Source organism: Coregonus clupeaformis, unplaced genomic scaffold, assembly GCF_020615455.1.
Source record: "Coregonus clupeaformis isolate EN_2021a unplaced genomic scaffold, ASM2061545v1 scaf0482, whole genome shotgun sequence".
NCBI lineage: Eukaryota > Metazoa > Chordata > Actinopteri > Salmoniformes > Salmonidae > Coregonus > Coregonus clupeaformis.
Window position 1 is genome coordinate 216102 of NW_025533937.1, and position 24395 is coordinate 240496.

The following is a 24395-nucleotide window of genomic DNA, read 5'->3' on the forward strand; positions in this document are numbered from 1 at the left end:
CCCTTCACCAGGTTTTAGTGCAACTCTGGCCATCAGTACTTATAGGTCATGTCAACCACAGACCTCACACTCTTCTGTTTTCTCACAGCCAGTCAGTTCTCCTACCAAACTTTTTCTTTTATTTAACTAGGCAAGTCAGTTAAGAACAAATTCTTATTTACAATGACAGCCTACACCGGCCAAAACCCGGACGACGCTGGACCAATTGTGCACCGCCCTATGGGACTCCCGTAAGCAGTATATAAGAGAACTAACGGGACTGCCCCGAAAGAGCTCCCGACCGATGTGTACTGTGGTGCATTAAGTTTGTTGGAACCTCTCCAGCTTGCTGATAATAAATAATTATTCATTTAAGTTTGACTTCAATACATCAATAAATTAAATCCGATATCTTATGTGAAGGAAATGTCGCACTGCATGAGGCAAATGGTGGTCACACCAGATACTGACTACCTTTAAAAAAAAAGTTATCTGTGACCAACAGATGCATATCTGTATTCCCAGCCATGTCAAATCCACAGATTAGGGCCTAATTCATTTATGTCTATTGACTGATTTCTTTATTTGAACTGTAACTCAGTAAAATCTTAGAAATTGTTGCATGTTGCGTTTATATTTTTGTTGAGTGCAATAATAACTGAAGAAACTAATTGAATAAATGAATGGGCCTACTAATGTTTTAGGTGTTCTGAGTCAGAACTGTTTCAACGTGACTTACACCCATCAGAGTATCTGTGCTATGAAGGGCTCAACAGTGGATCTGCCCTGCACATATCAACATCCAAGTCTCAGAACCAAACTGGTATATATCCAAGAGAAATGTAATGAGGTGCCTAAAATCCTGGGCTCAGTGCCAGAGTATGCAGGTCGTGCTGAGTACCCTGGGACTAAAGAGAAAGACTGCACCCTGAGAATCACAGACCTGAGAGAGAGCGATTCAGCTGACTACAAGTTCAGATTTAAAACACAGTATTCAGAATGGTGTTACAGCTTCCTGGAACAACTCTGACTGTCACAGGTAATATATAATATCTAATTCTAATAATTCATTAGAATCATTTAGACCTGCAGGTGAAGGTGTCTTCAGCCACGGAGGAAAATAAGAGAACACTGACCTGTAGCACCACCTGTCTTCTGACCGACAACCCCAACCCCACCTACATCTGGTACAAGAACGGACAACATCTCCATGACCGTACTTCCCAACAATACTCCTGTAATACTCTAGTGGTCTGGCGTTACTCTGCAGACAGTTTCTCCTGTACTGTAAAAGACCATGAGGATTTTCTCGCTCCTACAGTGTAGTCTGGACTCACCTATAATAATCATCTTAAGTATCAACCATTAAGGCCTGTGGACCAATAGTAGAACATGTGGGGAAAAACAGACAAATCTGTGAACTCTTGGATAGTAACACTAGTAGAAATTATACAGTATAATATAAAAGGTAGAAAATGGCTGATGGTATGTTATCTTGTTATTACATTTTTTTAAAACATTTTTTAAAATCAATTTTAGAATAAGGCTGTAACATAACAAAATGTGGAAAAAGTCAAGGGTTCTGATTACTTTCCGAATGCACTGTATGTGTCCTATATATTTAATTTAATTTTAAATAGCCCAGTCCAATACATCTAAAACACTTGAAAATAGTCTCATTATCGTTTGAGGATTTGATCAGATACATTTTGTTTCAGGTGTTCATGGTCAGAGCTGTTTGAATGTGACTTACACCAAGAGGAGTATCTGTGCCTTGAAGGGGGCCAACAGTGGACGTTACCTGCACTTATAGACATCCCAGCTGGCATAACGTCACAGAAGTATCCTGGTTCAACAAATGGGAGTCTGGAGTACTGCAGATCTAAGCCAGGACCCAGAGTATGCAGGTCGTGTGAAGTACCATCCAACTACAGACAAAGACTCCACCCTGAGAATCACAGACCTGAGAGAGAGAGTGACTCTGCTGAATACAAGTTTAGATTTACAACAACTGAGGTAAAATGGGGATACAGCTTCCCTGGAATAACTCTGAATGTCACAGGTAATACTGCCCTTACAGTATTATATAATCTAGTCCGACTATTCCCAAACTGGGGCACGCGTACGCCCAGGGGTACAAGCAATAAAAATGTGATGCACATTTTCAAACAGTCCATTTAAATTTTCCAACGGGGTTATACATTTGGGTATAGTTTTTTTCTCGCCTGAGTAGCCTCGTTTCACTGCCAAAAATAAAATTAAACAATCTAGTGTTCAGCGAAATAATAACACAATGTCAAATACAGGTAGCCTAGTCAAATAATTAACATCTGTCGTATATGATGAATGGTGGCAATTATCGCTGTCAACAAAGAGTTCGCCATACTGCATCGTGTTAGAGGCTTTTATTAAAATCACGAATTTACAGCATAGATACAGACTCGCGATGTCCGGAGAACGGCTCCCAGATTGCTATGGCCGTTCTGCCGTCTCATCGTTTACCCCCTATTTATAAACAATGCAAAGGGAGGGGCTACTCCCTCTTCTGGCCAATCACCAGTCTCCCCTCGGGCGTCACCCTCCAAGCGGCACATTTCAAATAACATCATAAAACATCCCCCTTTGGCCTGAACAAACCAACATTCCATTTCGTCATGAAAAACATTTAACAAAGGCATAATCTTCAGATACGATATTCCCCCCTTTCGAGACGAAATAAACGTCTCGAAAACAAACAGAATAAGATTATGACTATTAACCATTTATCTCCCTGAATATTTAAACCCAAAAACATTCTCCTCTAGAGTGTAAATACCTTTCTATGAAATACCTGTTTATGAAGTGTGAATCCATTACTATGACATATGAAGAAATCTCTATGAAGTATGAACACATTACTATGAATTATGAATAAATCTCTATGGAGTGTGAGAGCGAAAAACTGTCCAGCAGCCATCCATCCATATCAATCAAGACAGTAAAATTCTCTCACGGTCCCTCTGCCCCAGGCAACCACCGTCGGTACTCCAGATAACCTCATTAACCATGTAAATGCATTTGAAACTATGATGTAATTAAATACCCATGTAAACAAAATCCTATCCATAAATATCCATTGTACAACTGGTCAACCCATCGAATCGTACAATGAATCTCTCCCTTCCTAGACCTTCTGTCCCTAACCCCATCGAAATAAACAAAAGCATCTAAGCTAAAATCAATACCTAAGAATATGACACAATTATGTATTACACATGTCTATATTTCATTGCAGACACTGGAATGTAGTCCACTACACTTCATCTCCCTGAAGTGTCCTCTTCCAATGGACTTGTTGATGATGGAATCAGCCACACCCTCCTTGTTTCATCTCCTCCAGTCATATTGTCCCTTCATATTGTCTTTGTTTGAGTATTCCAATCTCCACCTGTTCTCCCAAATGCTTCTGGAATGACAAGAAAATAAACGACCAAACAGTATCTTTTGCAAAACAACATTTTCAAATTAAACATCAATATCCACTAACAATCTAAAAATGATATATAAATGATGCATGAATCACATTATCCATCCCCCCTTTGATTCATAAATCATACTAAAAATCATACTAATATTGAAAAAAACAATTTGACAAATCATCAAATAATCCAAAATGATATTTATCCATCAGTAGGCCACTTGTCCTCTTCGTCCAGATCCGGAACAGTCAACAATGGCATCTGAGTGTTGCCTCCAGGCACCACTTCTCCAACCTATCTCAATCTCATAACTTTCTCAAAAGTCAGTAACATATTACACAGTGCCTTAAAATGTACCCCATCACTGCCCCTACTGGCCTAACTGATTTTGCATCCAAATGCATCCCTGATATTTTCCAAATGTTACACCATACCATGAATGAAGTCCCCCTTCTCCCTTAAACCTACCCTTCAATGATAGGCTTGAAGACTATAACATGTAGCCATGGCACCCTTTTAACCCTAGATTTAGCTGTGTCCGGTGCTAGCTCTCTTTTAATAGTAAAAGCCTCATATGGAAGCTTCAACGTTGACACATACCCAAATCCTATCCCTCCATAGAGTAAAAATATATATACTTTATCATCACAAACCCACCAAATATCTCTAAAATTCCCCATAGTCACCCTGTCAGTCAAAAGCTAATCTTTTAACCATCAAAGTCCTGCTCTTCTTACTACCTGGTATATAAAAAATAACCTATTATTTCCATAAACATACCCCTACCTCATATGTTTTATTAGAACAACAATAACTTTTAGCCCTCACTGTTTCACCTGAATACTTCAGGTTTCCACTGTTACCTGACTTTACATCTAACAATTCCCATAGGGTAATCCATTTACCCAAGAACACTTAAACCCTACTGTTCTGACAACGACATTATTTTATCTGTCAATGACTGTTGCCAATTCCACAGTCATGACAAAGCTCAAGACTGACCCACACCTGACAGAGGCTGCGCAACCGTCTAACAGGTTCGGGATGGAATTCTCAACAGACATGGACCCTCAATTCCTCACTGACCTTACAGAATGAGTTAATCTATCTCTAATTTTCACAACAGAGGAACGAGCAGCACTGATCAGATGCCCCCCCCCTCTGTCATCAAAATCAAAAGACCTCATCCTGCAACTTCCATGATGAATCTCTCTTCTCCATTTCAGATTAATCTATATTGCTCTCTACTACTATCTGCTCTACTTTTTTAACCCTATTCGTAGTAACCTGAACCCCTGAGTCTCTCTTGCTGCCTCCTTTAATTTCAGAAAAGTTGTTATCATCCTTCCTACATTTGCTATTACCATCGTATCATTAATCCCTTCCCAAAGTTACCATTAACGTTGTTGATTTAGTTGATGAATTAAAACCCTTAATTCCCTCTAGTGGGAAACTACCAACATCCTATTCGATTATTCCCTGTTGGAGTGACTACTGTAATAAACTTATCCTTAACTCCCTCTGTGACTGTGGAAAGTTTTACAGACTTCAAATCTTCCATTATAAGCATCACCTTACAAATTACATAGCCCTTTAACCAATCATTCTTAACCGGAACAACTTCTAATGCTTGCACTAGATAAGTACACATATATTCTCCCTAACCTTTCTCTGTAACATTACGCAAAATAATCCCTTATTTGAGTAGGTGCAACAGCTCCTACTTCTGATCCTGCTAACAATACTTATCCTCCCTAATTATCTCTCTCTCTCTCTCTCTCTCTGTGAAAGAAACGTCATCATCCTAAATGGCATATTATAATTATTATTCTCCTACCCCTCATAACAGTATTTTCCCCCTATAATTGATGCTGGACCCTTAATCAAATGCGCTATATTTATGGCTTTAATAACTATCAATGTTGAAAGAGTTAAATTACTTCTACCTGTTATTTTAATAGACTCACGTGTTGATGTCATTATTGTTACTACCTCATCCCTAGTTTTCCCCTAAGCCCCGAACTCTTTCCTTGTACTTCCATCCATCACCCCTAGTGTCACTTTTTCCCCTTTCAGTTCTACCTCTAAACTTTAAACTTTTGATTACACAAAATACACCTATAATGACATTGATCTCCCTGCTGGAAACTGTAAATATAGATACTCAATCACCCCTCAAATCATTCAGCAACACATACTTTCTCAATGCATCTGCTCCTAACCGATTTAAACTCCTACCATATCTTCCCACTAAACTTTAAAATGTCCTTCCTCACTGTTCTCTCTCTGTCTTACTACTAACTTTGAAACTTAGCTTACTGTCTCAGAGTCCCTTCAACCTAGCCTACCCCTAACTTATTTTAATCTAATCTTTTCTCTCCTAACATTTAAAACCTTTTCCCCTGATCTATTGACAAAATCTCTTACCACCACATTTTTGGAATATGTGATTGGGAAAGTTCCCCACCTGCTTCTGACTCATTACACACAGACTTGGCAAAACCGACTAAACACCTTTTAGCCTAACCTCAAATCTCTTAGTGTAAGAATGTAACCCAAAATAACAGTCACCCCTATTAAGTTTTTTCCCAGACAGATTGTCTAACAGGCAATCTAATACATTATCATCCTTCCTATGATATTTATCTTTTAAGCAAATGATTCCCCAAAAACCCTACTTCTTAAAATAGTCTACCAGACAGTCAGTCGTCTAGTGTGCATCTTATTGTACGCTTCAATTCTCTTCCCAACACTACAATAACAGTATCTTCTAATATTAGTACTTGAAGAGTAAGTACTACCTCAAATCCCTATCCTAATTAGTTATCAATTAATGAGATGTTTAACCTCTTTAGGCTGAACACAGATAAGTTTTCCCCTATTCACTATCACTTCTAATGGTCGGTTGTTTTTACTGTTAGCTATTGTTGGATATCTTTGTTCTTCTCTAATCGATGCTCTCAGCAATGCACCCCTTCCGGATATTCTCGGCACTCTAGAATATTTAGTGTTCACCTGAAGCACAGGTGATCTTCACTTGCTCCTTAATCTTCCCCTGTTTCTTCTTCTCCAATTCTGTGTCTGTCCAGAAACTGACAGTCGATATGGAACATCTGGTCCCCCCTTGGCGGGTACAATTGCCTTTGATATTGTTCAGTTAAAGCTGTATCAGTGATTGTTGATTTGATTCACTCTGATTCTTCATAACCAACACTTCTTTTCTTCTTCTCCACCACCAGTTATAAGTTGTATTTGATAGAGTTTTCTTCGTCCGGTTCTTCTCGTTGTGGACCTATCAGTATTCTTCAAAAGGTTATCTTCTAAGTTCTGTCCTTGAAATATCATCTTCTTACCAGTGGCCTTTCCTTTGGCCTCACTGTATTATTCTTCTCCTTCAATTCTTGAGGTCTTCATCCAGTCGTGTTACTTCTTCCATTTCTCCATTTCTTCTTTCCTCTCTTGTACCTTCAACTTTCATCAGAGATCAAATCTCTAGTATCCATTTCTTCTTTCCTCTCTTGCCACTTCCTTCTGATCACAGAGTCATATCCACCCCTGACCTCTCTCAATCACTCATCTTCATCCTCCTCATCTCCTTAAGTTCCCAGACATCCCGGTTTTCCTTCCTTCTGGAGTTTTGAATTCATCTTCATCGTCGTTTCTGCTCGTATTCGTCGTCATCTCTGATGCCATAATCACCCTGCTGGATGATGTCTTTCTGCTGAATCCGTATGTGAGAAAGGTGTACTAACTTCTGCCATTAATCTCTCCTAACACTACCTTAGTTAAATAATTACTATTTTAGTCAATTTTCCCCTATATCAACCCTTTTAAATTCCTTTATTGTGAACTATGTTATTCTAGACTGTATAGCCTAAAGCTTACCCCCTTAAATTATTAATATAACCCTAACAACTCCAAATAAATCCTGAATAATTAAACCCAATTTTTATTCCTATATCCTATGTCACCAACTTATCAATTAGTGTTGAGTATATTACCACAACCCATCAAATGCAAGTAAATTAGTCAACTTCAAAGCAATCCCCAAAAACAAAGCCTCTAACCCTTCAATATTACAATCCCCATAAACCCCCAGTGATACACAGAGCATCCAAAATGCAATTTTTAATGAAATAGTATTTGCCAAGCCCATGTAAACTCGTCATAACATCACATATTCTGTTAGGATGATTTTGTGTACTAGCCTGATCCAATCCTCTCGTCTGCCTCGTCACACCTTGTTCGTGACGCACACAGTCAGCCCCTTCTCTCTCTCTCGTCTCGCCGTTCCATGTTCCTCTCATATTTCACAAAAACATAGAAACACACACGATTTCAGCAGTTAATGCAATCACTGAGTATTTCCAACCATTCAATATTCATTCGTTCTACATTATTCACTCTAAGACTAAACTCAGAATGAAATAGATCGCTCAAAAACCTTTTGCTTTTAATCCGTCATTTAATTATTTAATTCAATCTATTATAATCCGTTATCCTATATTTAATTTATAAATTCAATAGGCTACAAAACAATTTTCATCTTTAACCAATCGCAGTTTAAACTAGAATCCTCGTGTTAAAATCTCTTTATGCGTATTTGTTCCGTCGTCTGTGTTCCTCTGTCTCCCCCTGCAGTTTAACCAATGTGTTGTTTTGCAGAATCCCACGCATGCGCAAATATCATTTTAAAATTAAACGCATCCCCATACATTTACTAAATAGATCGCTCCAAACCATTTCATTTAATTTTAATCGTCTTATTTTAATTAATTATACTCCGTCAACATATATTTGATCTATAAATGTACTACATCTCGCCAAATAGTTTAACGTTCACATAACAGTTACTTTAACGATTTTAAAAGAGTCGTGTTCACCTCTCTCTTCCGGTAGCCCTTAAACCCCTGAAAAGGAAACCCCAAACAAACATATGACCTTACGCCACCATTTTGTTTCGTCGACCGCATGTCGTAGATTTAGTGCCGTAAACCAAAACGTGTCCTAATCTCGTGTCATAAACTCCCCCTTTCTGTAGTGTAGTGTCGCAAAATTAAACGCATGCGCACAACCATTCAAAAACCCCTTTTCACCGTGGAAGAAAGATTCTCTCTTCTCTCTCCCCAAACAGAATAATACCAGTCCAGCTGTAATTCCCATTTCCCCCTTATAGTCAAACAACATTTAACAGCGCTCACAAAACATACAACCTGACTTACAGACAGTGACAAGTTTAAGAGACTTTAATCCATCGCAATGGAATCTCTAAGGATATCCGTTAGCATGTAGCACGCAACACAATTAGCCTGTAGCATTAGCCTTTAGCTTAGCCTAAGGTACACCGTGACACAAAACACAATTAGCACTAGCATCCACCTCAGCCACCATGATGTAGCATGATTCACACTTTAGCCTTACAAAAATTAGCCTGAGCCTTAAGCATTAGCATTTAGCATTTAGCCACGATGTACCACGTGACCCGAAACAATCCAGCATTAACACCAACCTCCAGCTAACTGCAGCCTACTAGCTATACAAATGAACACCCCGCACCGCGGCCCAATCATTGTCCATGATTATCAATAATATCTCCTTCTAACTTTGTGTTGCCGTAAGTTCTGGATAATCATAGAGAGGTTACCCCAAGCATTATAGTTCGTCAACCACACGATGAGTATATAACATACATATAATCCGTCCAGCTTAATAATTCCCTGAATTAACCATACACCACATAACGCGTTGCAAGGATTTTATGGCCCATTCCTATGAATCGCCTCGATTCGAGGGCTTTTCCAGATCCCCCGGTGCCCTAATTATGCAGACGTCTTCCAACCTTTATTCTCTACTAACCCATTGTCACCCGTTACCAATGAATTATACACGTTCAATACTTAAATCCTACCGTTTCATGCTCTAAAAACTCCCAATTATCTGCCGTTTCCCCTGGGATAAATTTTAGCCGACTCTAGTTGACCAGCAACAACGCCACCTGAGGCCAGGTTATAATGGAACATCTCTTCAATGTACACAAGTCATATCCAATCTAACAAACTCCGAAGCGGTAAGAACACTCACCCTTTTTTTCCCCTCAGAGAGAGTTAGCCCGGCGATTGACTGAAACACAGAAGAGACGCAAACCAGCCCCACGTTGGGCGCCATTATGTCGTATATGATGAATGGTGGCAATTATCGCTGTCAACAAAGAGTTCGCCATACTGCATCGTGTTAGAGGCTTTTATTAAAATCACGAATTTACAGCATAGATACAGACTCGCGATGTCCGGAGAACGGCTCCCAGATTGCTATGGCCGTTCTGCCGTCTCATCGTTTACCCCCTATTTATAAACAATGCAAAGGGAGGGGCTACTCCCTCTTCTGGCCAATCACCAGTCTCCCCTCGGGCGTCACCCTCCAAGCGGCACATTTCAAATAACATCATAAAACATCCCCCCTTTGGCCTGAACAACCAACATTCCATTTCGTCATGAAAAACATTTAACAAAGGCATAATCTTCAGATACGATACATCCAATCACATTAACCGTTACTCTCTAGTGGGAATTCCACTAACGGTCCATATGTAGCCAAACGTAGCTGCTGCTCATTCCGTTTGCTCGAAAATGGATAAATAGTTTTTTAAACAGAACGGCCCACGTCCATAGAGACATATACCAGCTCTACTGGTAGTACTGCTACTACCAGCAGTACTACACCTGCACCTGTCGACGACACAAGTGGTTCTGCTTCCACGAGCACATCCAATGCTAGCATCAGTAATTCTACATTTGTTGCTAGCACAGCTAGCATGGACACTGACAGTTGTGAATCTGATGCAGCTGAAGAGCAACTGCCCCCTTACCCGGGAAAGCACCGAACAACAGACAGGGACATTGGACCATTGAAGAGGCACAAATATGATTGATTTGGGGTTCACTTATATTGGGAGTAGTGCCTCAGCCACAGTGTGTTATATGTGCAAATGTACTATCTCACAACTCGATGAAACCTTCACTCTTTCGCATATATTTAGAAACGAAACATGCCAATCTGAAAAATAAACCACGGGAGTTTTTTGAGCGAGAATTAAGACGACTTATGAGTAGTAAGACATGTATAAATGCAACAGATACCATTAATAACAAAAGGCTAGAAGCGTCTTATATGGCGAGCTACCGAGTGGCTAGGACAGGCAAGCCCCATACTATTGTGGAGGACTTAATTATTCCTGCTGCCGCGGATATGGCTGGGACAATGCTGGGGGGAAAAGGCAAAAAAAAACGATACAGACAATGCCTTCATCAAACAACACTGTTTCACGATGCATCAGTGACGTGGCATAAGATGTTTTGAAACAATTACTGCTTTGCATACAAGCCAGTGAATTCTATGCTTACAGCTGGATGAGTCAACAGACGTGGCGGGCCTGGCACAGCTCCTGGTAATGTCCGTTACGTTTATGGGGGATCAATTAGGAAGACATCCTCTTCTGCAAATCACTGGAAACCAGGACAACAGGAGAGGATATTTTTTAAAGTACTGGACAGCTTTGTGACATCAAATGAACTTTGGTGGTCTAGATGTGTTGGTATCTGTACTGATGGCGCAATAAACATGACAGGGAGACATAGTGGAGTGGTAACGCGCATGCAAGTAGTTGCTTCCGACGCCACTTGGGTACACTGCAGCATCCACAGAGAGGCTCTTGCTGCCAAGGGAATGCCTGACAGCTTGAAAGACGTTTTGGACACTACAGTGACATGGTTAACTTTGTTAAAGCAAGGCCCCTGAACTCTTGTGAATTTTCTGCATTATGCAATGATATGGGCAGCGACCATGTAAGGCTTTTACAACATACAGAAGTGCGCTGGTGATCAAGGGGCATAGTATTGATACGTTTTTTTAAATTGAGAGAATAGCTTAAAGTTTTCTTTACTGACCATAATTTTCACTTGTCTGACCACTTGCATGATGACGAGTTTCTCACACGACTGGCTGTCACGCCCTGGCTCTGGGGACACTGTTATGTTGAGCCAGGGTGTGTAGATCTATGTGTTGTGTTTCTATGTCGGGGTTCTAGGTATTGTATTTCTGTGTTTGCCAGAGTGGTTCCCAATCAGAGGCAACGTGTCAGCTGTGGAGTGTCAGCTGTGGCTGGTTGTCTCTGATTGGGAGCCATACTTATAGAGGCTGTTTTCCCACATTAGTTGTGGGATCTTGTTTCTAGTTGGTTTGTGTTAGACCGTGAACTGTCACGTTATCGTTTTGTTTATTTTGTCGTTATATCGCTAATAAAGAGTATGTTCGTCTGCAACGCTGCGCCTTGGTCCTCATCTGTTCCCGACGATCGTGACAGAAGATCCCACCAAAACTGGACCAAGCAGCGTGTCCAGGAGCCATCGCCAGGGGAGTCGCTAGCAGATCTCGGTGGCAACCTCGACTGGGTCAAGCCTAATGAAGAGCAGAGAGGGTGGACTTGGGAACAGTGGAGGAAGATCAAATGAGGAGCAGAATGGCTGGAGTTGGAAGCAGAAGAGCGAGAGTTGGGCGAGAACTATAGAGGCCTGGCCCACGGGGAAGAGAGACCCCCAGAAATTATTTAGGGGGGGGGGCTCACGACGTGGGCGTCGGGGCAGCAGGAGGCCGCGATAGAGCGGTCCAGCGGGTTGGCAGAGGAGGCCGCCAGGTTACGGGGGCCACTGGTCAAAGAAGGGAAGGAAGGTGTAGAGGCACGGCGAGAGGTACTGGGGTGTGTTACCAGTCCGGTCCGGCCCGTTCCAGATCCCGGTGTAGGGCCAGTGGTGTGTGTCCCCAGTACGGTCCGGTCTGTTCCTGCCCCTCGCACCAAGCCTACGGTGTGCGTCGCCAGCCCAGCCTGGCCTGTTCTTGCTCCCCGCACCAAGCCTATGGTGCGCGTCGCCAGCCCGGCCCGGCCTGTTCCTGCCCCTCGCACCAAGCCTACGGTGCGCGTCGCCAGCCCAGCCCGGCCTGTTCCTGCTCCCCGCACCAAGCCTATGGTGCGCGTCGCCAGCCCGGTCCGGCCTGTTCCTGCCACTCGCACCAAGCCAGGGGGTGCGAGTCAGTCCCGGTCCAGGCCGTTCCTGCTCCACGCACCAAACCAGGGGTGCGACGACGTCCCAGCCGGTCGGTCGTTCCTGCTCCACGCACTAAGCCAGGGTGCGTATCGTCAGCCCGGTCCGGCCGTTGCTGCCCACGCACTTAAGCCAGGGGGTGCGCACGTCAGCCCGGTCCGTCCGTTCTGCTCCACGCACCAAGGCAGGGTGCGCATCAGCCGTCGCCGGTCGGCCCGCTCCTGCTCCCGCACAAGCCAATGGTGCGCGTCGCCAGCCCGGTCCGGTCCGCTCCTGCTCCCCACACCAAGCCAGTGGTGTGCGTCATCAGTCCAGCACGGCCCGTGCCTGTTCCCCACATCAAGCCAGTGGTGTGCGTCGTCAGTCCGGCACTGCCCGTGCCTGTTCCACTGGTGCCTGGTCCAGCACCGGTCAGATGCTTTACGCCGGAGCTAGAGCAATCCACTCCACCAGTGTGCAGTCCAGCTCCGGCCAGCGGGGCCAGACCGGACCAGGGTCTGGGGGGTTGGAGAGGGAGTGGGGATCAGGTCCGGAGCCGGATCCTCCGCCTAGGCGGAGTGCCCACCCGGTCCCTCCCCTGTGGAATTTAGTTGGCGCGGTCGGAGTCCGCGCCTTTAGGGGGGGAGTACTGTCACGCCCTGGCTCTGGGGACACTGTTATGATGAGCCAGGGTGTGTAGATCTATGTGTTGTGTTTCTATTTCGGGGTTCTAGGTATTGTATTTCTGTGTTTGCCAGAGTGGTTCCCAATCAGAGGCAACGAGTGTCAGCTGTGGCTGGTTGTCTCTGATTGGGAGCCATACTTATAGAGGCTGTTTTCCCACATTAGTTGTGGGATCTTGTTTCTAGTTGGTTTGTGTTAGACCGTGAACTGTCACGTTATCGTTTTGTTTATTTTGTCGTTATATCGCTAATAAAGAGTATGTTCGTCTGCAACGCTGCGCCTTGGTCCTCATCTGTTCCCGACGATCGTGACACTGGCCTATCTGGGTGATGTTTTTTCCCGCCTGAATTATCTGAATCTAGGATTACAGGGACTCTCCGCAACTATATTCAATGTGCGGGACAAAATTGAGGCTATGATTAAAAAGTTGGCGCTCTTCTCTGTCTGCATTAACAAGGACAGCACACAGTTCTTTCCATCATTGTATGATTTTTTGTGTGCAAATTAACTCAAGCTTACAGACAATGTCAAATGTGATATAGCGAAGCACCTGAGTGAGCTGGGTGCGCAATTACGCAAGTACTTTCCTGAAACGGACGACACAAACAACTGGATTCGTTATCCCTTTCATGCCCTGCCTCCAGTCCACTTACCGATATCTGAACAAGAGAGCCTTATCAAAATTGCAAGAAGCGGTTCTGTGAAAATTGAATTTAATCAGAAGCCACTGCCAGATTTCTGGATAGGGCTGCGCTCAGGGTATCCTGCCTTGGCAAATCGCGCTGTTAAGACACTGATGCCCTTTGTAATCACGTACCTATGTGAGAGTGGATTCTCGGCCCTCACTAGCATGAACACTAAATACAGGCACAGACTGTGTGTGGAAAATGATTTAAGACTGAGACTCTCCAATACAACCCACCATTGCAGAGTTATGTGCATCCTTTCAAGCACACCCTTCTCATGATTGTGCTCTTTTGTCTTCATTTACCCCTTTTCAGACTTGCAGGTGAAGGAGACTCCTGCCACAGAGGAAGGGAAGGTGACACTGACCTGTAGCACCACCTGTACGCTAACTGACAACTCCAACCCCTCCTATATCTGGTACAAGAACAGACAACGTCTCACCAACACAAACACCCAAGATAACTACCTCTCCCTAGACCCAGTCAGCAGTGAGGATACAGGCAGATACTCCTGTACTGTAGAAGGCTACAATAATCTCCACTCTCCTGTATTGTCTGTGGGGGAACAATCGTCTTTGAAGGAAGCAGCTGTAGGAATCATAGTGGTTGTTCTGATTCTCATCCTCTGTCTCTCTGGCTTCATGTGGTTCAGGTGAGTGAGAGGAATTTACCCTTTTTCACATTCTGTTTTATAATCAATCAAAATATGTATATTCCTTGATTGATTGATGATTGATTTATTACTTCATTTATTCATTAACAAAACAGGAAGAAGGCCTCCAAATCCACGTTTGACACACAAGACAGGAGAGACACAGTAGAGAATGGACAGGTGAGTCTGTTGGAATCAGCTGACTGAGAACTACAGTGATCTGTGTATAGATGGACTCAATGACTGTGGTAATATGTAAGTTTTCACCCCTCATGTTGTCTGTCCTCTCTCCCCATCAGAGAGATTATAATCCAGTGAATGACAACGTCTCAGGCATGGCCATGGCCCCTACTGCAGCACAGAGACCGATCACAGATGATCAGGATGATGTTACCCACGCCAGCATCCAACACAGAAACCAGGAAGTGCCTCTGTACTCCACCGTCCCACCCCCAGAAACAGGACCAGGATTTCCAATACGCTACTGTGAAATTCAACAGCCCCAGTGCTGCTCAATAGACATTGGGTTGGATTTAATCCAATTATGGGTTATAGGCATTGCAGCTTTTAATGTAATGTGTCATGAGCCCTCTCACTCCACCGGGTTACCACCTTAATTTGTTTCCACTATCTTCCACTCTGCTCACCTCCCTCTCTCTACTCAGCCTAACTAGCTCCACCTGTCCCTGCTCTGCTCGGCTCTAATTACTCTGCCAGCTGCGCTGCATTACCCACTAACCTCTCCCAGTATTTAAAGTCCTGTCTTTCAGCTCTCCTTTGTCAGATCGTCTGCAAAGCTCACACCCGGGAACCTGTTTGCTTCGCTTCTGGCTCACCCTTGTTTTGTGACCCCGGACCTGCCTGATTCTTGGATACTCTTCTGCCCCAGGAAAACCAGACCTGCTTTCTGCCATTACGACTCCTGACTACTCTTCGACCCCGGTAACTCTGACCAGCCTTCTGCCTTGCTACAACGTATTTGGATTTCCCTTGAACTGTATTTCTGCCTTGTTTCATCCGCCCCGTTGTGTCTGTGTTTCCTCCCCCCCAGGACTTCTGGACCACCAACCACCGGCGTCATCGGACGCATCGCTGCCACTGGGGGGGGGCACAGACCCAGCACATTGGACGGAATAACCCCTGGAGCCTTCACTCACTCCCTACTTCCCTTCTCCCTTAAGTGTTAATAAACTTTCTGGTGTGACGCAATTGTGGTCCTCTTGTCGTCTGTCTGAACCGTGACAGTACGATCTGACCATCATGGACTCAGCGCACACTTCCCCCGACATGGAAACCGAAGAACCTGAGCAACCCACCGCCATGCTACGCCTGGAACACACTGGAGAGAGCTAGGCCGCATGAGCGGCGACATCACCTCTCTGCTTCAGGTCGGCCACCAACAGCATCAGCAGTTCCAGCAGCACCAGCAGCAGTCCCAGCAGCAGCAACAACAACTCGCCATGATCATCCAACTCCTCACCAACCTTACCCCAGCCAGTCTGCCCACCAGCCCTGCCGCCGAAGTTACCTGCCCCGGTCATTGCAGCCGCTGCCCCGGAACCCAAGATTGGAAACCCCGAGCGGTTCAACGGCGATTCTACCCAGGTCCGGCCATTCCTGACTAGCTGCCGACTTCAGTTCTCCTTGCAGCCAAGGACCTTCGCCACGGAGGGGGCTAAGGTCGGGTATGCCATCACTCACCTGACGGGCCGAGGCTCGACTCTGGGGAACAGCAGAGTTCGAACGTCAAACCCCGCATGTGCAACCTTCGACCTGTTTGCTGAGGAGATGCTGAAGGTGTTTGACCTGGATTCACCAACCGCAGAGGCGTCTCGTGAACTGTTCAGTATTCGACAAGGCAGACGTACAGTCGCAGACCATTCCATCGACTTCCGAACCCTGGCAAGACGAAGTTCTTGGAACACACCATCGTTGGTGGACGCGTTCTTCCATAGCTTGGCTGACTATATCAAGGGACCGAGTTGGTCTCCCCATGAACTGCCTTCCACTCTTGATGAAGCCATCGCACTGACTGTCCGGATCGACAGAAGGATACAGACCCGTCGTCGTGAGAGGGGGGGCGCCAAGGTCCACCAACTACCGGCATTCGGAGAGATCCGACTGGGCTCCTGTCAGCTACTGCCACTCACCCAAGTCAGCTTGATCAGTCTGAGCCTATGGAGATTGGGCGAGCCTCTCTCACTCCTGCAGAGCGCCAGCGCCGCTTCCACCTCAAACCTCTGCCTCTATTGTGGAGGTGATGGACATCGATGTGGTAACCTGCCCTTGTAAGCCGAAGCTCACCGGGCATAGGGGAGTCCGGTTGAGCTCAATGACCATCCAGTCCTCCGACCGCAAACCCCTGCTGCAAGTTCACCTCCGCCTCTCTGACTCAACTCACACCCTGGCTGCTCTGGTGGATTCTGGCGCCGAAGCCAACATAATGGACATCAAGCTGGCACGCCAACTGGGACTGGAGAACCTCCGTTTGACACCTCCTATTCCTGCCCGGGCACTGGACGGACACTTACTCGGATCGGTCACTCATGTCACGGCCCCGGTCTTGATGGGTCTGTCCGGAAACCATCAAGAAACTATCCAGTTTCACCTGCTTCCCTCTCCAGGCCAACCCCTCATCCTGGGTTACCCATGGCTCCGCCGGCACAACCCTCAGCTCGACTGGGTGACCGGGGGTGATCAGGGAGTGGGGGAGAGGACTGCCACCGAACCTGCCTGCTTGCTGCCGCACTACCCCCTCGGCCAGTACCTACTAACTCCGCTCCTGACCTCTCCCATGTCCCAGGAATGCTACCATGGTCTCAGAGAAGTGTTTAACAAAGCAAGAGCCACATCTCTGCCCCCTCACCGACCGTACGACTGTGCCATCGACCTCCTCCCTGGGAACAGCCCCTCCAAGGGGCCGTCTTTGTTCGTTGTCTGCTCCTGAAAGAAAGTCCATGGAGGACTACATCAATGACTCTCTGTCCACAGGATTGATCCGTTCATCTTCATCTCCGGCTGGTGCTGGCTTCTTCTTTGTGGGGAAGAGGGACGGATCTCTTCGCCCCTGCATCGACTACAGGGGACTCAACGACATCACAGTGAAAAACCGTTACCCTCTCCCTCTGCTCACCTCTGCTTTTGAGTTGCTCCAGGGAGCCACTGTTTTTACCAAGTTGGATCTCAGAAACGCTTACCACCTAGTGCGGATCCGGGAGGGAGATGAATGGAAGACCGCATTCAATACACCAACAGGCCACTACGAGTATCTGGTTATGCCTTTTGGCCTCACCAATGCTCCTGCTGTGTTCCAGGCTCTAGTGAATGATGTACTGCGGGACATGTTAAACAAGTTTGTCTTCGTTTACCTGGATGACATCTTAATCTACTCCAGAAACCTGTCTGAACACACCCGCCATGTCCAGCAAGTCCTTCATCGTCTTCTGGAGAATTCCCTCTACGCCAAGGCAGAGAAATGTGAGTTTCACGTCAAGACAGTGGCCTTCCTGGGGTACATAGTGGCAGAGGGAAGTATCCAAATGGATCCTGCCAAAGTATCAGCAGTCACTTCATGGCCAGTTCCGGAGAACAGAAAGAAGCTGCAACAGTTTCTGGGGTTTGCTAACTTCTATAGAAAGTTTATCCGGAACTACAGTACCGTTGCTGCCCCTCTCACTGCTCTAACCAGCACCAAGCAACCCTTCACCTGGACCCCAGCAGCCGACAAGGCCTTCAGTACCCTCAAGGTAAGGTTCACCTCCGCTCCCATCCTCCAGATGCCTGATGTGGACCGGCAATTCATTGTGGAGGTGGACGCCTCGGATGTGGGAGTTGGTGCTGTGATTTCTCAGTGGGCTGCGGAGGATAGGAAGCTCCATCCCTGTGCCTTTTTCTCACGTCGGTTGTCCCCCTCTGAGTGCAATTACGACATAGGGAACCGAGAGCTGCTGGCTGTGAAGCTTGCCTTGGAGGAGTGGCGTCACTGGCTGGAGGGGTCCACCATTCCATTTCTCGTTTGGACCGATCATAAGAACTTGGAGTACATCCGCACGGCCAAACGGTTGAACTCCAGGCAGTCCCGCTGGGCCCTGTTCTTCACCAGGTTTAATTTCACTCTGTCATACCGGCCTGGATCACGCAACACCAAGCCAGACGCCCTCTCCCGTCAATTCCAGAAGGATGACAACCCCTCCAAGGATCCGGTGTCGATTCTGCCAAGCCCCTGCATCGTAGCAGCTCTGACCTGGGCTGTTGAGGAACAGGTGCTGGAAGCTCTCCGTAACCAGCCCGGTCCCAGCACTTGCCCAGCTGACCGCCTTTTTGTCCCCGAAAACCTGAGGTCCCAGGTCGTTCAGTGGGGACATGACTCCCGCCTAGCTTGTCACCCTGGCTCCACCACGCACTTACAACCTGCTCGCCCAGAGGTTCTGGTGGCCCTCTCTGAGAAAGGATGTACGGGAATTCGTCCAAGCCTGCCCCATCTGCAACCAACACAAGTCGTCCTGCCAGCCCCCAGCCGGATTGCTGCAGCCCCTGCCTGTGCCCAGACGTCCCTGGTCTCACATCGCCCTTGACTTTGTCACGGGGCTGCCCCCTTCGAGTGGCATGACCGTCATTCTCACCATAGTTGACCGATTCAGCAAGATGGCACACTTCATTCCCCTCCCCAAGCTCCCAACCGCCAAGGAGACCGCCCAGGTGGTCCTGGAACACGTCTTCCGGATCCACGGACTGCCAAAGGATGTAGTTTCTGACCGTGGTCCACAATTCTCCTCCGCTTTTTGGAAGGAGTTCTGTCACCTGCTGGGAGCCACAGTCAGTCTGACTTCCGGATTCCATCCCCAATCCAATGGGCAGTCAGAGCGGGCAAATCAGGAGCTCGAGAAGGCACTGCGATGCATGACTTCACGCAACCCCCACTCCTGGTCGCAGCAATTGACATGGGTGGAGTACGCACACAATTCTCTGACCTGCTCTGCCATCGGGATGTCCCCTTTCCAATGCGTTTATGGATACCAGCCTCCTCTATTTGCCAGCCAGGAAGGGGAGGTTACTTGCCCATCTGCACTTGCTTTTGCCCGTCGATGTCGCCGCACCTGGTCACAAGCCCGAGCCACACTCCTCAGATCCGTTGCCAGCTACACTACCGGGGCCAACCGTCGGAGAATCCCTGCTCCCACCTACCATGTTGGTCAAAGGGTGTGGTTGTCGTCAAAGAACCTGCCACTCAGGGTGGAGTCGCAAAAGCTGGCACCTCGGTTCATTGGCCCATTCCCTATCATAAGAGTGATTAGCCCAACTGCTGTCCGGCTCCAACTGCCTAATTCCATGAGGGTGCACCCCACTTTCCATGTGTCTAAGATTAAGCCCATTCATGAGAGTCCGCTGGTCCCTGCTGCGCCTTGTCCTCCTCCTCCACAGCTCGTCAATGGTGGTCTGGTTTACACCGTCCGCCGCCTGCTTCGGTCCAGACGGAGGGGTAGGGGTCTCCAGTACCTCATTGACTGGGAGGGCTATGGACCTGAGGAAAGGACCTGGGTGCCAGCTAGTCGGATTGTGGATAGGACTCTCATCACCGCCTTCCACCAACGGCATCCTGATCAACCTGCAATCCGTAGGGCCGCCCCAGAGGGATCCCTAACCGTCCTGCCCGCTCGGCTTCCTGTCCTGTGCCTGATCCTGTCTCGGGACCTGTCCCATCTCCCCGACCACGGCCCTCCGGCTTCCTCCGAGGATGAGGACGTTCGCTCGGACCGTTCGGAGGAGTTCTAGCCCTCCTCCGGCTCCCCTCCTCCCGCCCGGCGTGGTGTTGCTCTTGGGACTTCTGGGGCCGTCCCTTGGGGGTTCTGTCATGAGCCCTCTCACTCCACCGGGTTACCACCTTAATTTGTTTCCACTATCTTCCACTCTGCTCACCTCCCTCTCTCTACTCAGCCTAACTAGCTCCACCTGTCCCTGCTCTGCTCGGCTCTAATTACTCTGCCAGCTGCGCTGCATTACCCACTAACCTCTCCCAGTATTTAAAGTCCTGTCTTTCAGCTCTCCTTTGTCAGATCGTCTGCAAAGCTCACACCCGGAACCTGTTTGCTCGCGCTTCTGGCTCACCCTTGTTTTGTGACCCCGGACCTGCCTGATTCTTGGATACTCTTCTGCCCCAGGAAAACCAGACCTGCTTTCTGCCATTACGACTCCTGACTACTCTTCGACCCCGGTAACTCTGACCAGCCTTCTGCCTTGCTACAACGTATTTGGATTTCCCTTGAACTGTATTTCTGCCTTGTTTCATCCAGCCCCGTTGTGTCTGTGTTTCCTCCCCCAGGACTTCTGGACCACCAACCACCGGCGTCATCGGACGCATCGCTGCCACTGGGGGGCACAGACCCAGCACATTGGACGGAATAACCCCTGGAGCCTTCACTCACTCCCTACTTCCCTTCTCCCTTAAGTGTTAATAAACTTTCTGGTGTGACGCAATTGTGGTCCTCTTGTCGTCTGTCTGAACCGTGACATAATGTAATTTAAAAAATGTTTTTTTATGCTTTTTGAAAATGCTGTATAATTACTCAATTAGAATTACTTAGATTTTGGCTTGAACTTTCCCTTTAAATACAATTATTTTTTACAGGAACATCTTTAATTGTTGTAATATCCCAAATGGACAGTTTCAGCATTAAGGATTCCAGCTTTAAATAACACAATATAACCAACTTTATTCATGAGGTCTAATAGTAAATGTCCATTACACTGTGATTTAAACATCCCATCCATACACCACACTAAACCTACACATAGTATGTGTCTGAAATGACATCCTACTCCCTATATACTGCCAGGTGACATTTTGGACACAGATATCCTCTTTAACTGTTAAGGGCCAAACAAATGATGCCAGTGTAACAGGTTTAAGGTTTTAGCTGCTACGCCACCTTGTTTAATGAGGTGAGGTCCTTGAATAAATGACTAAATACAACTAAACATTAACAAAACACAGGTTCTTTACATCAGATGTGGAGCATGGAAATGACAGAGTGATATGTTGCAATAGAAAGCTTCTGTTTATGTTCTGTATCTAGGCAACAATATATAGCAGCTTAAATCAATCATCAATGGAACGCTCCACACAAACATAACATAATCTTTGGCGCTGTCGCTCATACAATAAGCTGTCCAATTATACAATTAAATGTTAGTGTTCCAATAAATGGCAATAATTACAGAAGTGCATAGTTGAGGAAGGTGTGCTCAGGAAGACAGAGAGGATCTGGAGATGGGAACACTTACAAAGTTCCACTGAATTTAGATTAGGCCACACGGTCCCGCTCTCATCCTTCCAGAGCAAGCCAACCTGTCCATGGATAAAAGGGATCTTTGGACACAAAGAGACAATGGACATTAAAACACAAAACCCCGCCCCACACACAGGCAGCACCTGGAACTAATCAAAATTCATTGATGCATGTCACACCAGGAACTCCAAATGTCATTTAAAAAATGTTGTGGATTGCCGCTGCGATGTCATCACACATAAACCGTCATCGCCACAGTGATGAGCCATGATTTAATTTCCTTTGACAGTTAAATTGTTATTGTGTTGTGTCTTGGGCGTGGCCACACTACCCTGCAGCGGTAACAGGTGTAACCGAGGACCTATAATTAGTGACCTCATCATAGATAACCTCATCATCGCTCCTCCATGGCGACTAGGCGGTCGTTCCTGGAAACGGCTCACAGTTCTGAGCACGGTTGCTAAGTGACGGTCAAGGATGGAGAGGAGAGAGGCCATGGAGAAGCAAGGATCATGGGAAAGAGAGTCCCTCATGACATCAATAAGGCGGTACTGAGAGGAGCCAGAGAGAGGAGACACAGACGCAGGAGGGTGGAGCGATGGATCATAGAGAGAGAGAGAGAGAGAGAGAGAGAGAGAGAGAGAGAGAGAGAGAGAGAGAGTAAAAGGAGGATCATTGTTTTACCTGCAGCACTGATCCAGAGGTGTCAGGATAGAGGGCTCTCTATAGAGTGGTGTCCAATCCTGTACTCAGCACAGACACAGTACACAAGGTTCAAGATAACAAAGAATAAGCCAACGCAATAATTCAATGCAATAATTAAAATGATCTACAGCCACGTTATTACTAGATTTCAAAACCGCTGGTCACATTTTCAATGCTAATCCTGTAGAATCAGAAACGACACTGGTCCAATTAATGTTTTTATTTTCAAACACTCAGCATATAATTATTATGTTTTCTTAACCTGTATTTTTAATCCTAACTCAACCCCAGAAACAGGAAGAGAATTTCCAGTACGCTGCTGTGGAATTCAACCTCCCCAGTGCTGCTCCATAGACTGTGTTTGAGTCAAATTAATGGCTGTTGTTGTTGTTAAGATGCCAGTAGAGAGCGCTGTAGTACAGTACACTGGAAACACCAGGTTTTAGTGTAGCTGGTGGGACATACAGAACTACAGAGATACCATAAGTCTATTAGTATGGTCACATTATGTTGTTGCATTTGTTTTAAAGGATTTTAATAGGGATCTTTTCCAACTTTCCTTCTAGTATAATACTTGTGCTCCAAAAGTTCACACATTTATTGTGAAGCCCTTTGGTTGTTAGGAAGAGGCATCATGAGGACAGGAAGCCAGCTCTGCATTACCCTTCAGTCCCTCAGTACATCTAGTTAGTGTCAACCACAGACCTCACACTCTTCTGTTTCCACACAGCCAGTAAGGTCCCCTACCAAACCTCTCTCTCTTCACCAGGTAAGTACACTTGATAAGACATTATACCTCACCATTCTAGTTTTTATTGGGGATTTCTTCTGCAGAACACACGCTTGTATGTGAAAGGTATTGTAAAATGTACTGGAGTGTGGATTCATACATTTTGTTTTGTTTAGCATTGTTTTTTAAATACTTAATTTGTTTAATGTTTAGTTGTATTATGTAGAAGAGACCAGGATATTTTATTTTTTATTTTACCTTTATTTAACTAGGCAAGTCAGTTAAGAACAAATTCTTATTTACAATGATGGCCTACACCAGCCAAATCCGGACGACTGGGCCAATTGTGCACCGCCCTATGGGACTCCCAATCACGGCCGGTTGTGATACAGCCTGGAATCGAACCAGGGGGTCTGTAGTGATGCCTCAAGCACTGAGATGCAGTGCCTTAGACCGCTGAGCCAATCGGGAGCAGCGGTCGTCCGGGTTTGGCGGTGTAGGCCGTCATTGTAAATAAGAATTTATTCTTAACTGACTTGCCTAGTTAAATAAAGGTAAAATTAAAAATTAAATAAAATATTGGATATGTTGTTGCCCTGTGTCCCAATACTCAATGTTATAGTCTTGGTCCTGAGAATAAAACAGGTTTAAAACAATCAACAGAGAAACACGTGTCTTACAGTGCTACAGGTCTGTTCTAAGTTATTTTTCCTGCTTAATTGGAGTATCAGGTTTAGTAATTCACCAGTTATAAAGTGTATTTTAGTTGTTTACCTTCATGTTTCTAAGACTGCAGGGGAGGGAGATGCAACAATGGTCTTGAGAACAGCAGGAATGGATACATAGGCCTGTGGTTTACGCACATATCTCAGCAACTGTGTAACAAACTGCATCAGAGTTAGCCTAACCATTCCCGGTACGCTGGCCTTTAATAACCGCGCTATAGTTAGCCTAACCATTCCCGGTACACTAGCCTATAATAACCACGATATAGTTATCCTCACCATTCCTAATGATGATACTAGCCTACAATAACCACGATACAGGCCCTATACTGAAGCATGCATGAGAGCACCAGCTTTTCCGGATGACTATGTGATCACGCTCTCCATGGCCGATGTGAGTAAGACTTTTAAGCAGG

At 45.9% G+C, this 24395-nt stretch overlaps 1 protein-coding gene across 1 annotated transcript; it reads left to right on the forward strand.

Moving 5' to 3' along the window:
* Positions 1–1454: 1454 nt before the first annotated feature.
* LOC121577398 lies at positions 1455–22878 on the forward strand. The gene is made up of 6 exons (XM_045215610.1): positions 1455–1464; positions 1712–2041; positions 14197–14533; positions 14650–14713; positions 14833–15105; positions 22816–22878. Exons 1-6 carry the CDS (start codon positions 1455–1457, stop codon positions 22876–22878), a joined length of 1077 nt encoding a protein of 358 aa, XP_045071545.1.
* The last annotated feature ends 1517 nt before the right edge of the window (positions 22879–24395 follow it).

Coding starts and splice junctions, on each gene's coding strand:
- LOC121577398 (XM_045215610.1), top strand. Junction 2,042..14,196: donor AATAACTCTGAATGTCACAG/GTAATACTGCCC, acceptor ACCCCTTTTCAG/ACTTGCAGGTGAAGGAGACT. Junction 15,106..22,815: donor TAGGCATTGCAGCTTTTAAT/GTAATGTGTCAT, acceptor ACTCAACCCCAG/AAACAGGAAGAGAATTTCCA.